This window comes from Mobula birostris, chromosome 21 (genome assembly GCF_030028105.1).
Source record: "Mobula birostris isolate sMobBir1 chromosome 21, sMobBir1.hap1, whole genome shotgun sequence".
Taxonomy (NCBI): domain Eukaryota; kingdom Metazoa; phylum Chordata; class Chondrichthyes; order Myliobatiformes; family Myliobatidae; genus Mobula; species Mobula birostris.
This window is the reverse complement of record NC_092390.1, coordinates 12,195,741-12,213,621: the sequence shown is the minus strand read 5'-3', so window position 1 is coordinate 12,213,621 and position 17,881 is coordinate 12,195,741. Positions and strand designations below refer to the sequence as shown.

The 17,881-nt window shown below is 46.1% G+C and overlaps 1 protein-coding gene across 3 annotated transcripts in view; it reads right to left on the bottom strand.

The window, feature by feature from the left end:
* LOC140185588 (A-type potassium channel modulatory protein KCNIP2-like) overlaps positions 1-17,881 on the bottom strand; it is a 133,074-nt gene that overhangs the window by 49,561 nt on the left and 65,632 nt on the right. The window contains exon 1 of one of the 3 annotated variants that reach the window (XM_072238951.1): positions 11,580-11,631. The exons of the other annotated variants lie outside the window; for them this stretch is intronic. Coding sequence (XP_072095052.1) covers positions 11,580-11,589 — 10 coding nt within the window. The 5' untranslated portion in view covers positions 11,590-11,631. Of the gene's footprint in view, positions 1-11,579; positions 11,632-17,881 lie in introns of those variants that run through there. 3 annotated transcript variants of the gene reach the window in all.

Here is a 17,881-nt window from a genome sequence, read left to right as displayed (position 1 = left end):
TCTGAATCTGATCGGAGTCTATTTTATGTTTAAGAATTAATATTACTCATTAGCACCACACACTGGCACGGTATGGAACTGCAGCGTTAACCGCCCACTGACTGTGCGTTGGAGCTGGTTGGCAGTCCAGGAGAAGGGAGACAAGGAGAAGAAAAATATTTGATCGTAATGTACAATTTTTGGTGCAAAAGTGCCCACTGCTGGTACACTGATGAGAGTCTGCAGCTTCCTCTTAACGATACAACCAGAGACTGACAGAAACACACCACTGAAGTAGTGATAAACCATTGAAACGCATGCAGCAAGCAAATACTTCAATGACAAGTTGCGATAACTTTCTTGGTATTCTTTAGCATGTTTCTCTTTCACACGGAACCTAAGCAGGGTGCTTTGTTAGCCGCCGTTATCTGGGCATGCAGACAGAAAGTCGGAGACAACAAGAAACATGAAGCCGGAAGACGAAAAGAAAAGCAGATAAATCATTTTGGTGTTAACAAGGGCTGATGAAACAGGCTCATCCACTTAAACCTAACTAATATCACAGAGTAAACCCCAGTCAGAAGTTGGAGCTGTCATCTCCGCTTGCTGGAACACCTTGTAGGATTGTGTCACATGACTATCTCCTTGATAGCCCCGCCCTCTCTCCTCACCCATTGGTTGCCCATCTTCATGACGCCATTGCCAATTGAAAAGCAGGCGGACTTCTTTGAACTCCGAATGGATGCTTTTGATTTTCAATCAAACACCCTTTCAATTCCCGACAACATTTTTATATAATTATGTTGAATTATGATTTCATTTTTTCAAGGCTCTTACTGTTTTTTTTGTTTTTCTCTGCTGGGCCAAAGGTAGGGGAGTGGATTGGAACTCTTCTGGTCGTTGGAGCAAAGCTGGAGTGTTAGCAATTGTAGACTTCGCTCTACCTACAAATAACAGCAGGATCATGAGAAGATTGGGAAGGTTGTAGTGGTGTAAGGAGGTTAATTCCTCTCAGCTGGAAGGGCATAAACTAATATCACAGAGTAAACCATTGTTTCATACTGGGGCCACCAGCTGGGAAGGAAGGTCTTTGAAGCAACTGACAACTATTCAGCATTGATTTTAGCTAAGTGATCGTCTTCTATGCCAGAATAAGTCCACAAATAAGTGTGAGTGTTGTGGGATCAAAGATTTTTTACTTTGTAGACTGTACCTTCCTCAACTTCCCATCAAACCACCTTTAGTATCTAATGGTTTTCCCCTGTAAACTAATAATGTGAAGAATCTCATCTCTGGCCACCTTGCTTTATCGGTCAGTCACATTTGGAGTATTGTGTTCATTTTATTATATGAATGATGTGGAAACTTTGGAGAGGGTGCAGAAGAGATTCACCAGGACGCTGGAATAGAGAGAGTAAGGTATGAAGAGAGGTTGTTTTCTCGAGAGTGTTAGAAGCTTCTCATTTCCACCATCAGAGAGGAGGTACAGGAGCCTGAAGTGCTTTAGGAACAGCTTCTTCCCCTCCTCCATCTCTGAATAGACAATGAACCCCAGAACATTTTTGCTCTCTTTTTGCACTACTTAATTAATTTATTTTTATATCATTATTTCTGATTGATAGTATTTTTGTATTGCACTGCTCTGCTGCTGCAAAACGACAGATTTCACGGCATACAGATTGTCAGCGATATTAAACCTGATTTTGATTCTGAAAAGACGAATACCAGAGGATTTGTATTTCAGGCAGGAGGGGGAAAGATTAAAGAAGATGTGTGGGGTGAGTTTTTTTTTACACAGTCTGTTTGGGTGCCTGGAATGTGTTGCTAGGAGAAGTGGTGAAAGCAGATACAATAGTGATATTTAAGAGACATTTAGGCAGGAGCATGAACAGGCAGGAAATGGACTGGGTACAGGTAGCAGTGCCATTTAATTTGGCACTGTGTTTGGCACATGGTGAGTCAAAAGGTCTGTTCCTGTGATGGACTGTTTTGTGTTCTAGAGACACTGGTGTGAGAGTAGGCAAGACCATAAGAATTGGAGAAGAGTTAGGCCATTCATCCTATCCACTTCCTATGATGAACTAGTATCACAGAGAAAACCCCAGTCAGAAGGTGGAGCTGCCATCTCTGGTTGATAGAGTACTTTGGAGGATTGTTCACACAGCTATCTGCCCCTGATAGTCCCGCCCTCCCTCCATGATGCCCGAACCAATTGAAAAGTAGGCAGACCTCTTTCTACTCCAATTGAATGCTTCTGATTGTCAGTCAGGTAGCTCCACCATTCAATCATGGCTGATTTATTATCCCTCATTTTCTTGCTTTGTCCCCAAAACCTTTGATGTCCTTACTGATCAAATACCTATCAGCATCCACTTTATACCTAATGATACGGGCTCCATAGCCGCCTGTGGCAATGCATTCCACAGGTTCACCACCCCCTGGCTGAAGAAATCCTTTCTTATCTCTGTTCTAAAGGGACATCCTTCTGTTCTGAGACTGTGCCCTCTGGTGCTAGACTCTCTCACCACAGGAAATATCCTCTCCACATCCACTCTGTCTAGGCCTTTTAATATCTGATAGGTTTCAATACGATTCTCCCTCATTCTTCTAAACTCCGGCGAGTATAGGTCCGGAGCCATGAACATTCCTCATACATAAACCATAAACGGACGTGAGAAGCACGGAGGAACATCTGGAGAAACTTCTGAAATGCCTGCTTCGCTGCCGCTGCTACTGTGCGATCGAGAATCTCTGGAGGGGAAGGCCCCAAAGCCTCGGCTTTGCCTATTGCCTGTTGCCGGGGCCGGGGTCGAAGCGCTCGGCAGAGATGGTGCTCGGTGCTCGGTGTCGGAGGGCTGGTCGGAGGCTCGAAGTTTTCGGGTGGACTCAAGAGTCGGCTGTGGTCGGGTGCTTCCAGGGTGCTGCATCGGCAAGTTTGCGGCGCTGGAGGTTCATGGCAGGGAGAGTTTTTCTTCCTTCTACCGTCTGCGTGAGATGATGGGACTTTCGAGACTTTGAGACTGTTTTTTACTCTGCCCATGGTCTGTTCTTTATCAAATTACAGTATTGCTTTGCAGTGTTGAAACTATATGTTATAATTATGTGGTTTTTGTCAGTTTTTCAGTCTTGGTTTGTTTTGTGTTTCTGTGATATCATTCTGGAGGAACATTGTATCATTTCAATGCATGCATTACTAAATGACAATAAAAGAGGACTGTGTGTCCTCATAATCTAATCTAATCTAATCTAATCATTCTTGTGAACCTCCTCTACACCCTCTCCAATAGCAGCACATCCTTTCTTAGATATGGGGCCCACAACTGCTCACAGTACTCCAAATGCAGTCTGACCAATGACTTATTGCCTATTTAGGTCCTGTGTGTTTAGAAGCTGCTGGGTGGTAACAGCAGGGTGCACAGTGGCCTAGCAGTTAGTGCAATGCTATTACAGTTTGAGGCGCCAAGGATTGGAGTTCAACCCTGGTGTCCTCTGTAAGGAGTTTCTACGTCCTTCCTGTGAAATGTTTCCTCTGGGAGCTCGGGTTTCCTCTGGGAGCTCCAGTTTCCTCCCACAGTTCAAAGTCTAGTTATTAGGTTAACAGGTCATTGTAAATCATCCCATGACTAGTTTAGTGTTGAATCGCTGGGTGGTTGGTGGCACGGCTCCAAGTTCCGCTCTGTACCACTAAGTAAATAAAATAAAGCCACAAAGAAGAAGGTGACTGAGAGTGGGGGTAGGTTCAACCAGATGGGTTGGAGCAGACAGCATGGGACAATCATGGAGAATGATAGACAACTGAGGGGAAAGGAATGATCTGAACGAGACTGGTGGTGTGAAACCTCAAGAGATGAGGTGCCGTAGTTCTCTGTAATTGTCATAGAACAGAAGATCTTTGCAACAGCTCTCCAATTAATCCCATCTGATAGAGTCACAGAGCATGGAAAAGGACCTTCAGCCCATCAAGTCCATGTCGACCCAGATTCCCATCTATGATTGTCCCATTTCCTTGTGTCTCTTTCCTATCCACATCTGTCCAAAGTCTTAATATACCTGCTTAATATACCTGCCTTATCCACTCACTGTGGCAGCTCATTCCACATACTGACCACTCACGGGGTGGAAAAAGTCACCCCTTGCATCCCTCCTTAATTGCTCCCCTCTAATCCTGAACCTATGCCCTTTATTTGTGATTCCCCTAAACCTAGACAAAAAGAGGTTGGGGAATTAATACAGAGTTATAAAGCACAGAAACAGGCCCTTCAGCCTGGCCTATGCATGCTGACCCCATCTACACTAAACCGTACTCCCCTGCTCTAGTCCACCAGGGTCGGTAGGGTAATTGGCTGGTGTAATCTTCCACTGAGCGGTAGGATCAGGAGGGAGATGATGGGAGAATGAAATGGAATGAATGTAAATGGGTGGTTGATGAAGCAGTGTATTCAACATTATCTACCCGTCCATCTAACTTTTTTAATTTGCCTTCTTCTCTACATTGGTTGTTTGCCGGTCTTTTAAGTCTACTTTTCATAAATTGTATTGTATTTCTTTATTTTCCTTTAAACATTTGCAAGAAAATGAATCTCAGGGCAGTATATGAAAATAGGTATATACTTCCATAATAAATTTACTTCGACTCACAGCCACATAGCTCTCTGTGAAGAGAAATCCCTACAACCAGATCTTTGTCTTGTAACTGCATCCCCTGGTTTGATAGGCTGGGACTTTTTTCCTTGGAGTCGCAGGAGGTGGGGGTGGGGGGGTGGTGACCTTATGGCCTTATGGCAAGAGGGACATGAATGAAACAGACGGCTCAGGTTTAAGAGAGGAAAGATTAGCATTATTTGTCACATGTACATTGAAACAGAGTTGCTTGCATCAGTGGCAAGTGTCTCCATGTATCTGGTGCCAACATAGCATCCCTACAACTTACTAACGCTAACCCGTGCGTCTTTGGAATGGGGGAGGAAACGCGGGTATCTGAAGGAAACCCACGTGGTCATGAGGAGAACATGCAAACTCCTTACAGACAGTGGTGGAAATTGAACCCCAATCGCTGGAGCTGTAAAGTGCTGTGCTAACTGCTACGGCACCGTACCACCCACAGCTTTTGTTCCCATAGGGTCGGGGAGGTCAAAAGCAGAGGGCTTAAGGTGAGGGGAGGGGGAAGGTTTAAAAGTGACCTGAGGGGAATCTTTCTCCACAGAGAAGGAGGTGGGTATACAGAATGAGGAGAGAGTAGAGGCAGGTACGATAGGTGTTTAAAAGTAATGTGGACAGGAACGTGGATAGGAAAGGTTCAGATAGATATGGGACAATAGAACTAACTGAGGTAGACATTCTGGACAGCACTGATGAGCTGGGCCAAAAGGTCTGTTTTAGTGCTATATAATCGACGAGCTTGACCCCTGTATTTTTTCTTCCTCCAGTTCATTACTGAGTTCTCTTCTGAAAGGTGCAGTGAGATCTCCTTCTACTGGCCTTTCCTGGATTGTATGAATAGTAATAAATTAACTGGGGCAGAAGGTACATCTCTGGCCACTGGTGTGAGGGTATTGGCTAAGGTCATCAGCTGGGGTGGGGTAGGGGTGGGGAATCAGTCCCAACACCCCACAGTCATCATTTGGGGCGAAGGTGGTCCCATCAACCAAACACTTTTGCCCTTTGTTGGGAACGCTTTTGCCCTCTGCTCTGAGAGTGGACACTGTTCCCCATCCCGATACCCCTCATCCTCCCCAAAGACCATTTCTCATTGGCCTGTTCTCCTTTGGCTATGGCCACCTCTCGAGAAGCTGTTCCAGCAAGGGGTGCCTCACACATAAAGCATGGCATTGCATTTTTCCATGATGTTGAAGTGAAGCCACTGATCTAGAAGGGAGAATAGGAGGTTAGCCAGGATTTACCCTTCCCATAACTGTTGTCCCTCCTAGAACCCATCCCACCTTCTCCCCTTGCAGCCTTGAGTCAACCATTTTACTATGGACTGGTCGGTGAAGAACCTCTGAAGCCTCAGTAGAACGTAGAACAGTATGGCACGATACAGTCCCTTCAGCCCACAATGTTGTGTTGACCTTTTAACCTGCTTTAAGATCAATCTAACCCTCCCCCCCCACCACATAGCCCTCCATTTTCCTTTCAAACATGAGCCCACCTAAGAGTTTCTTATATGTCACTAAGGCATTGGGCTCCAGCATTACCTCTACCAGTATGTTCCACACACCCGCTATTTTCTGTGTAAAAAACCTACCTCGGACTTCCCCCCCTACACTTACCTCCAATCATCTTAAAATGATGCCCCCTCGTATTAACCATTTCCACCCTGGGAGAAAGTCTCTGACTGTCCACTCGATCTAAGCCTCTTATCATCTTGTACACCTCTGTCAAGTCACCTCTCATCCTCCTTCACTCCAAAGAGAAAAGCCCAAGCTCCCTCAACCTATCCTCATAAGACACGCTCTCTGATCCAGTCAGTATCTCGGTGTATCTACTCGGCACCCTCTCTAAAGCTTCCTCAAGCTTCCTATATTGAGGTAATCGGAGCTGAATGCAATACTTGACCTGTGGTCTAACCAGAGTTTTATAGAGCTGCAACATTACCTCACCAAACTCAATCCCCTGACTAATGAAGGGTAACATACCAAATGCCTTCTTAACCACCCTATCAACCTGCGCAGCAACTGTGAGGGATCTATGTACATGGACTCCAAGATCCCTCTGATCCTCCCCACTGCTAAGAATCCTGCCGTTAACCTTGTATTCTGCCTTCAAGTGTGGCTTTCCAAAGTGAACCACTTCATACTTCCAGATTGAACTCCATCTGCCAGTTCTCAGCCCAGCTCTTCATCTTATCAACGTTCGGTTGTAACCTAAACAACATCTACACTGTCCATCATACCACCAACCTTTGTATCATCTACAAACACCCCCATTGTCTTCCTCATCCAAGTCATTTATAAACATCACAACAAGCAGGGGTCCCAGAACAGCTCCCTGCAGAATACCATTGATCACAGACTTCTAAGCAAGAATATGCTCCATGACTCTGCCTTATGGGGGCAAGCCAATTCTGATCCCATGCAGACAGGGTTCCCAGGACCTCATGCCTTCCGACTTTCAGAATGAGCATACACGGGGAACTTTGTCAAATGCTTTACTAAAATCCATCTGCATCACATCCACTGCTCTACCTTCAGTAAAGAGGCGACTTGCACCAAACATTTCTCTTCCCTCCTCTCAAGCAACTCTTAACTTCCCCATCACTGCACAGACAGAACATAAAACACAGAAGAGTACAGCAGAGTAAAGGTGCTTCAGCCCACAATATTGTGCCAACCCTTTAACCTACTCCAAGGTCAGTGGCTGCTGTGTGGAACGAGCTTCCAGCAGAAGTGGTTGAGGCAGATTCGATGTTGTCATTTAAAGTTAAATTGGATAGATATATAGACAGGAAAGGAATGGAGGGTTATGGGCTGAGTGCAGGTCGGTGGGACTAGGTGAGAGTAAGAGTTCGGCACGGACTAGAAGGGCCGAGGTGGCCTGTTTCCGTGCTGTAATTGTTATATGGTTATATGGTCAATATAACCCTTCTCTCCTGCACAGCTCTCTATTTTTCTTTCATCAATGTGCACAAGAGCTTCTGAAATATCCTTAATGTATCTGCCCCTACCACTACCCCCGGTAGAACATTCCCCACCCATCACTCTCTGTGAAAAGAGAAACCTACCTCTGACATGCCTCCTATATTTTTCTCAAATCTCCTTAAAGTTATGTCCTCTCGATTTAGCCTTTTCCACTGGAGGGTAAAACAGCTCTGGCTGTCCATTTGATCTATGCCTATTATCTTACACCTCAGTCAAGTCACCTCTCGTTCTCCTTCGCTTCAAAAAGAAAAAAACCCTAGCTCACTCAACCTTACCTCATAAAGAGACAGTATCCTAATAAATCTCCTCTGCAGCTTCAGATAAGCATCCCAAAATCTCCCTCATTCCCTTTAATTTGTCATCCTCTTAGACCGGTTCTAGTCGCCAGCCCGATGCCTCCTGTGAAATTTGCTTTTGTTGCCTTAAAGGAGCTATGTAAACGCAAATTGTTGTTGTTGGCTCCTGAATGGTGGAGAGGCAGTGCTGGGTGGGCAGAGAGAGAAGAAGGGGAGAGCAAGTCACTGAAGAGATTAAGGGTGGGGATAGAGGGGACAGCAACAAATGCAGGTTATGAAACTTTGAGAGAGGGAGAGAGGGAGTCAGGAATGATTGAACAGACTGGACGAATGATAAATGTACAAGTAGAAACCAGTGATGACAAATGGACTGAGGAAAAGAGTGAAAGTGAGACAAACGGAGAAACAGCAAGAGGAAGAAATGGGGAGAAAGGGAGAGAGGAATAACGGGACAAATAGGTTTGGGAGACAGGAAAGCTCCTGGAGAAATCCTTAGCTAGAAGGGAGGTGGGGAGCTGAAGTTGACCTGAGTGATTCATCTGTTCGTCTCTCTGCTGATGAAGCCAGGTGTGTACAAAGACCAATACAGGGTGACCAGTAGGGTACTGAGGTGGAACAGGCTAGACATTTGACAGCCAGGCAGTTCAATAATAAGCATTCATGCATACATTTCCTTCAGCTCATCCCAGCCACATGCAGTCACAGAAACTCTGGCAAAGGCCTTTGCTGTCCAGGCTTATAGATCAGGTTTAAATCCAGTTTAATTTTGCCGTGGTTATAACCATCTCCTTTTGGTGCTCGCTGCGGCTCACTGGGGTCTCACATTACTGGGTTCGAATCCCACCCCAGCAACGAGTCCTGAACCGTGGAAGTGTTGTCTTTCAGAGAGGAGATTAAACCAGGGTCGGTCGCTCTACCAGGATATTACCAATGATATAAAAGCTGTACTTTGAAGGCAGAGTTGTCAGTCTTAGGGCCAATATTTATTCCTCACACCATGTCACTAAAACCCATGATCCGGCTATGTCCTGTGGCTGTTTATGGGAGCCTTCTGTGCACAAATTAGCCTCATAAATTCAGACATTTTAACAATAATGATACATCATAAAACCCTCTGTGCTTGTACCCTCCATATGAGAGAGAGGTAGAGACAGATAGGGAGGGAGATAGAGATAGAGATAGAGATAGTGAGAGGTCTTCTTTTGTCAAAATACACTTAGTGGCCACTTTATTAGGTACACCTGTACACCTGCTTGTTAATGCAATGAACCAATCAGCCAATCATGTGGCAGCAATCCAGTGCATAAAAGCACACAGACATGGTCATGAGGTCCAGTTGTTGTTCAGCCCAAGCAACAGAATGGGGAAGAAATGTGATCTAAGTAACTTTGGCTGTGGAATGATTGTTGGTGCCAGACAGGGTAGTTTGAGTATCTCAGAAACTGTTGATCTCCTGTGGCGCATAACAGTCTCCAGAGTTTACAGAGAATGGCAAGAACAACAAAAAAAACCCAATCCAGTGAGTGGCAGTTCTGTGGGCAAAAATGCTTTGTTAGAGAGAGAGGTCAGAGGATAATGGCCAGACTGGTTCAAATTGACAGGACGGTGACAGTAACTCAAATAACCAAAGTGCTACAGGTGTGGTGTGCCGAAGAGTATCTCTGAGCACACAACACATTAAAACTTGAAGTGGATTGGCTACAACAGCAGAAAACCACAGACATACAGGAGATAACTAATGAAGTGGCCACCGAGTGTAAATTATTCTTCAGCAAAGTCTAGGGCACATCAGTTAAATTGGCCACACAGCTACTGTTCACCCTTCTCCGCCACGTATTGTGGCTACACAGACTCTTAGAGACCAAGAACACTGTCACCAATCATGGACTCAACTCATTCAGTGTCCTGTTTGAAATTATATCAACAAATTCTCCCTGAATATCAGAAATAAGTGAACACAGAAGGATGTATCATTCTAGTATTGTAAATCAGCAGCGGTTATGTTGGACAATGTTCATTGATAATTAGTGACTGAACATCATATCCTTCGCTAATTGCTCATTTCTTTTGCTAATGTGGCAAATTTCATTTGCATTTTATACAATATCTGCTTTGGAGAGTTTAGTCATGGCCCTCCATGATTAAATTCTCCAAAAAAAAAGGAGGTAATTAAATCTCAGGAACTCTTCATCAGCAGAATCCTTCCCTGGTCTGGCCGTAGTAAAGTAGGGAAACAAAGAGTTGGCAGTTACCGGAAACATCCTATGAAATATGTCGCTCCTCACACACTCCCAGGGCAGGGACAGCACGGGTTAGATACAGAGTGAAGCTCCCTCTGCACTGTCCCATCACACGCTCCCAGGATAGGGACAGTACAGGTTAGATACAGAGTGAAGCTCCCTCTACACTGTCCCATCACACACACACTCCCAGGACATGGACAGCATGGGTTAAATACAGAGTGAATCTCCCTCTACAGTGTCCCATCACACACTCCCAGGGCAGGGACAGCACGGATCAGATACAGAGTGAAAATCTGTCTACACTGTCCCATCACACACTCTCAGGACAGGGACAGCATGGGTTAGATACAGAGTGAATCTCCTCTACACTGTCCCATCACACACTCCCAGGACAGGGACAGCACAGGTTAGATACACAGTGAAACTCCCTCTACATTGTCCCATCACACACTCCCAAGACAGGGGCAGCACGGGTTAGATACAGAATGAAGCTCCCCCTACATTGTCCCATCTTCTCACCAGATTTCTGTAACCCCACATTCCCCTGTCATATTCTGTAACAAATAAAATGCCACTAACTTTATAATCCTAGAAAAATAAATTACCATACAATCCCAAAACTGCCAGATCTCCACCCCTATAATTACACACCCAACATCCATGAATAACTCCATCGACCTTAAACCCTAATCCCTGAGTGCCTCCACACCCCAGACCCAACAGGGAGAGGAGGTGCTATCTGGGGGTGGTGCTGCGATGTGGAGAGATATCCAGTGCTGGGACGTGAACCGGCTTGGGAAAGGGTTGCAGGAACTGGCATCATATCAGGGACTGGCGGGTGAGCACTTGTCAAAGCCCAGTGGTACATCTTGGCGTGGAGCCTGGGAGAATTGTGAGCGCACATGGTCTCCAACGAAAGCTAAATAACATACTACAAACTACAAATAGATTCCTTCTGGTTGATGTTAATTATTGATGGCTGCAGGGTTTAATTTACATACAGGGAACATGCATTACCATGCTGTGTAACTCTACGACTGTACACAGCAGGGTAGATAGAGATGGAGTCGGATTCTTGCTCCTGACCGCTGTGCCATAATCCCTGAGCAGAACTTTTGAATGAGGGCGGTGTTCGACTCAAGTTCTGGACCCAGCTGCAGGAGAAGGTCACTCAAGATTGTGTATCCTAACTTCAGGATGGGACAGGGCGAATCGCTCCCATTTAGAGAGTTACTGCATTTGGGAGTAAGGGGGTAATTAAAGACACAATTTTTTCACCATGAGGAGGGTGAGGTTGTCAGGGCTAGGCAGATGTTTGGTTTGGGCGTTATATCTGCCCCTCACCCTCGATTCTGCTCCCATTCTCCCCCCACACACTACTCCCCCGAGGCTAACCCCTGGAATGAACTGAAGATGACACTTACATCTGCCCATCCTGTGAGAGCGGCTGGGCAGCAGGATGCGAATAGTTTTGAACAGAACTCCAGCCACCTGAGGGACGAATGCCATTGCGCCAGAACCAAAGGATGAACGTGGTCAGGGAGGATGGCTGGTGCCCAAGTGCCCACGTTCTCCTGGTCAGGGGGCAGGACACATCACCCCCAGCTTACCACCCCCACTCTCACTCCCCCCCCCTCAACTCCCTCTGTCGTGCTCTCTCATTCTCTCACACTCTCTCTCAACTGCCCCTCTCTGTCACTTCCCCTCACTCTCTCTTGCCCCTCTCTAACTCCTCTCTTTCAACTGACCCTCTCAATCACTCCCCCTTTCTGTCTCTCACACCCCCATTCTCTTTCACCTCTCCTTATACTTTTGCTTCTCTCTCTCTCTCTCTATCCACTGCTTCTTTCCATCTATCTCAGCCTGTTTGCCCTTTTCCTACCTTTGCCTTTCTCTGAGCTACCCTCTGCTATGGTCCTACACAGTGATGGTTTCTCCCGCTGCCTGTTGCTTCCCTGTCTCTCTCTGTTTCTCTCTGTCCCTGCACTTACGTATGTGTGTATCTCTCTCTCCTACTCTCTTGCCATGTCAGTCTCTCACTTCTCTCTGCCGTATGTCTCTGCCTATGTTCCTTTTCCCGTCTGTCTCCAACTCCCTACAAGTCTCTATCTAGCTCTCTGTCTGCTCCCCTCTCTCAACATGCAGCCTAACACTCTCTGTCTTACTGTTTATTTCTCCCTCTATTAATTCTTTTCTCTCTCTCTCTCTTTCCTTCCCTCCCTCCCCCTTCTCACCCTCTCTCTCTTTTCCTCTCTCTCTTGGGGTCTCTGAGTGTCCTGTCTGTCTCCGTCTGCCTCCCCCTCGTCTACCACCGTCCTTTGGGACCCGGGAGCACCATCCCGTCGCCAAGCCTTCTCACCGCAGCGGCTATTGTGTCGGGCTCGGAACTAATCACTGCAGCAGCCGCAATGAGACAGTGATTGAAAGCTCCACTGCACCGTACACAATGCCACACTGTCCTAGCTCCACATTGCCGGAATACCCAGCTAATCCCCAACGCACCGGTCTGACCTGTGCATGTTAGATCCAAACAGAACATAGAACAAGACAAACAAAATGCTGGAGGAACACAGCGGGGTAGGCAGTATCTATGGAGCTGAATAAACAGTCGACATTTTGGTCCAAGATCTTTTATCAGGACTGGAAAGGAAGGGAACAGAAGCCAGAATAATCGCTTCTCTTCACCTCCCCATCACTTCCCTCAGGTTCCACTCCTTCTTCCCTTTCTTCCATAGTTCACTGCCCTCTCATATCAAATTACTTCTTCTTCTTCAGTCCTTTACATCGTCTATCTATCACCTCCCAGCTACCTGCTTCATTCCCCTCTTCCCTACCCACTCACCTTCCTCCTCCCTCCACCTTCTTATTCTGCCCCCTTTCTTTCTCGTCATGATGAAGGGTCTCTGCCTGAAACATTGATTGTTTGTTCCCCTCTACAGATGCTGCCTGACCTGCTGAGTTCCTCCAGCATTTTGTGTGTATTATAGTGGAAAGAAGTGACAAGGTACAAGTTCATCCACTTCAGTACATACCTTCAGAAAGCTGAGTACCATATTTATTAATAGAAACATAGAAACCCTACAGCACAATACAGGCCCTTCGGCCCATAAAGCTGTGCTGAATATGTCCTTTCCTTAGAGCTACCTTGGCTTACCCATAGCCCTCTATTTTTCTAAGCTCCGTGTATCCATCCAGGAGTCTTTTAACAGAAAGTATCATATCTGCCTCAACCACGGTCGCCGGCAGCCCATTCCATGCACTCACCACTCTCTGTGTAAAAAACTTACCCCTGACATCTCCTCTGTACCTACTCTTGAAACTGCCTAGAGTTTTCCTAGCACATAGCCCTCTATTTTTCTCAGCTCCATGTACATATCTAAGAGGCTCTTAAAAGACCCTATCGTATCTGCTTCCATCACCACCGCCGGCAGTGCATTCCATGTACCCACCACTCTCTGTGTGAAAAACTTACCCCCGACATCCCCTCAGTACCTATTTCCAAGCACCTTAAAACTATGCCCCCTTGTGTTAGCTATTTCAGCCCTGGGAAAAAGCCTCTGACTACCCACACGATCAATGCCTCTCATTATCTTATACACCTCTACCAGGTCACCTCTCATCCTCCGTCGCTCCAAGGAAGAAAGGCTGAGTTCACTCAACCTATTGTCATAAGGCATGCTCCCCAATCCAGGCAACATCCTTGTAAATCTCCTCTGCACCCTTTCTATAGTTTCCACGTCCTTCCTGTAGTGAGGTGACCAGAACTGAGCACAGTACTCCAAGTGGGATCTGACCAGGGTCCTATATAGCTGCAACATTACCTCTTGGCTCTTAAACTCAATCCCACGATTGATGAAGGCCAATGCACCATATGCCTTCTTAACCACAGAGTCAACCTGCGTAGCAGCTTTGAGTGTCCTATGGACTCGGACCCCAAGATCCCTCTGATCCTCCACACTGCCAAGAGTCTTGCCATTAATACTATATTCTGCCATCATATTTGACCTACCAAAATGAACCACCTCACACTTATCTGGGTTGAACTCCATCTGCCACTTCTCAGCCCCAGTTTTGCATCCTATCAATGTCCTGCTGTAACCTCTGACAGCCGTCCACACTATCCACAACACCCCCAACCTTTGTGTCATCAGCAAATTTACTAACCCATCCCTCCACTTCCTCATCCAGATCATTTATAAAAATCACAAAGAGTAAGGGTCCCAGAACAGATCTTTGAGGCACATCACTGTTCACTGGCCTCCATGCAGAATATGACCCGTCTACAACCACTCTTTGCCTTCTGTGGGCAAGCCAGTTCTGGATCCACAAAGCAATGTCCCCTTGGATCCCATGCCTCTTTACTTTCTCAATATGTCCTGCATGGGGTACCTTATCAAATGCCTTGCTGAAATCCATAAACACTACATCTACTGCTCTACCTTCATCAATGTGTTTAGTTACATCCTCAATCAGGCTTGTAAGGCACGACCTGCCTTTGACAAAGCCATGCTGAATATTCCTAATCATATTATGCCTCTCCAAATGTTCATAAATCCTGCCTCTCAGGATCTCCTCCATTAATTGGTGAGAGACTGGGAAATGTTGGTGATCTACTGATCCTGGGATCCATGTCCTCAAGAAACTTAAGACCAACTTGCTCGTGCAGTGAGAGGAGTCATGCCATCTTCTCACTGCTACATTCAGGCAAGGGTTACAGAAACCTGAGGTCCCACACCACCAGGTCCTCTGAAGATCCTGGGATCGGAAATTTGAGACTTTTTTTTACCATTCCCATGGTCTGTTCTTTATCAAATTACGGTATTGCTTTGCACTGCGGTAACTATATGTTATAATTATGTGGACTTGTCAGTGTTAGTCTTTGGTTTGTCCTTTTTTTTTGTGATATCACTCTGGAGGAACATTGTATCATTTCTTAATGCATACATGCATTTCTAAATGACAATAAACGAGGACTGAGTGTCCTCATAATCTAAAAACATATCAACTCCTTCCTGAGGAGTGATTTGGATCCACTCCAATTTGTCTACCATAACAACAGATCAACAGCAGACGCTATTCCATTGGGTCTTTGCTCAATCCTGGAACATCTGGGCAGTGAAGTTGCATCTATCAGGGTGCTTTTCATTGACTGCAGTTTAGTATTCAATACTATCATCCCCTCAAGATTAATCAATAAACTCTAAGACCTAGGCCTCAATACCCGCTTGTGTACTGGATCCTCGATTTCCTCACGTGCAGACCCCAGTTGGTTCAGATTGGCAACAACAGCTCTTCCACAATGTCCATCAACGCAGGTGCACCACTTATGACTGTGAGGCTAAGCACAGCTCCAAAGCCGTATTTAAGTTTGCTGATGACTGTCAGTGGTGGTGATGAATCAGCATATAGGAATGAGTTTGAAAATCTGGCTGAGTGGTGCCACAACACACCCCTCACTCAATGAACAAGGACTTCTGGAGAAGGAAACCAGAGGTCTATGAGCCCAGTTGTTACTGGGGTATCAGAGGTAGAAAGGTTCAGCAACTTTAAATTCCTTGGTGTTATCACTTCAGAGGATCTGTCTTAGGTCCAGCCTGTAAGTGCCATTACAAAGAAAAAATGGCAGCACCTCAGCTTTCTTAGAAGTTTTCAAAGTTTCGGCATGTCATCTGAAACATCGATAAACTTCTATGAATGTGTGGTGGAGAGTATATTGACAGGTTGCATCACAGCCTGTTATGGAAACACCAAAGCCCTTGAATGAAGAAGCTGACAAGAAGTAGTAGGTATGGCCTAGTCCATCACTGGTAAGGCCCTCTCCATCACTGAGGACATCTACATGGAGCACTGTTGCAGGATCCCAACCATCTAGGTCATGCTCTCTTCTTGATGCAACCATCCGGAAGGAGGTACAGGAGCCTCAGGACTCACATCACCAGGCTCAGGGACAGATATTACTTCTCATCGGGGTCCTGAACCAGAGGGCAAAATTTCACTCAACCGTACTCACCCCAACACTGGCCTGTTCCTACAACCTTACTTCAAGGACTCTCCATCTCCGGTTCTTGCTTATTTATTTATTATTATTATTATTTGTTCTTTGTATTCACTGTGAATTCCTACAAGTAAGTGAATCTCCAAGGTGATATACGAGGTTGTGTTAAGTCATCCGTTAGTCTTGCGAGACCATGGATCTGCGCATGGAAAGTCTTCACTCTCCAGGGCGCAGGCCTGGGCAAGGTTGTATGGAAGACCAGCAGTTACCCACGCTGCAAGTCTCCCCTCTCCACGGCACCGATGTTGTCCAAGGGAAGGGCATTAGGACCCGTACAGCTTGGCACCAGTGTCATCGCAGAGCAATGTGTGGTTAAGTGCCTTGCTCAAGGACACAACACGTTCTCTTGGCTGGGGCTCGAACTCACGACCTTCAGGTCGCTAGTCCAATGCCTTAACCACTTGGCCACGAGGTTGTATATGGTGACATATATGTACTTTGATAATAAATTTACTTTGAAACTTGAACTTTGAACAAACACAGTGTAGTGTCAGACAGAGAGTGCCATTTCAACATATCAGGCCAACAGAATCCTATTCTGACATTGCACAGGATGCACCTGGAGCCACCTACCAGCCGACAGGGTGTGAGCAATGCAGAGTTGGTGCAATCCCACACTGACGGGCACAGCTGTTGTGACATGATACCTTGTCACTCAGAGTGTGAGTTCTCGATGAGTCATGTTATAAAATTGTTCCTGAGCCACACATGGGCCTGCAATGTGACTCTTCTCTACCTAGGCAGTATCCACTGACCTCAAAGCACCTGCTTCTTGCAATTGCTGCACTAGTGTGGGATGGCAGTGTGTTGCTTCCAAAGGCAGACACAATGACCCCCAATCAGACTCTGAGATCAGAGTCTAAAACAGAGCATCCCGCAGAGGTACAGCACATTCCCAGATTCATATTATGTGCTTTTACCTAGAAAGTAAAATCTCAGACTACTACAGTGAGATTCCGGTGAGACACAGAGTTACCCTGGCTGGTATTGGTATTGATATTGGTTCAGATTCAGATTCACTTATCACATGTACACTGAAACATTTGCGTTAACAACCAGCATTACTTAAGGATGGAGAAGGGAAAACTCTGATTTTAAACCTCCACATGCCATACCCACCCATGGGAAAGGCCTCGGGAATAAACCCCGAGGAAGAAATCTGGAGCCAGGGTCCCTAAGGCAGTTTGATGTTATTTACAACTTCACTCTGGCAGCCTCTGTGATGACACTGGTGCAAAGCTGTATTAGTGCTTGCCCTTCTCTTGGACTAAATCAGTGACGTGGAGAGGGGGAACCCACTGCATGGGCAACAGCCAGTTCTTCAAATCTTCCTGCCCAGGCTTGCGCCCCGGAGAGGACACAGTCCACCAGAGGCACAAACCCATGATCCCCTGGGATCGACGGCTGCCTCCTGCTTAAGGATGTGCTGGGGGCAGCCCGCAATTGTTATTATACATTCTGGTGCCAACAGAGCATTCCCACAATGTTCAGCAGAGCAATACAAGCAACAGCAACAAAACAACAGCAAACAAGCCTTCACCCCCCCACTCTCTCCCTCTCTCACACACACACACACACACACACACACACTCACTCACTCACACACTCACTCACTCACTCACTCACTCACTACTCCAACCTCAGTTCAGACCAGCTCTGGTCCTTTAGCCT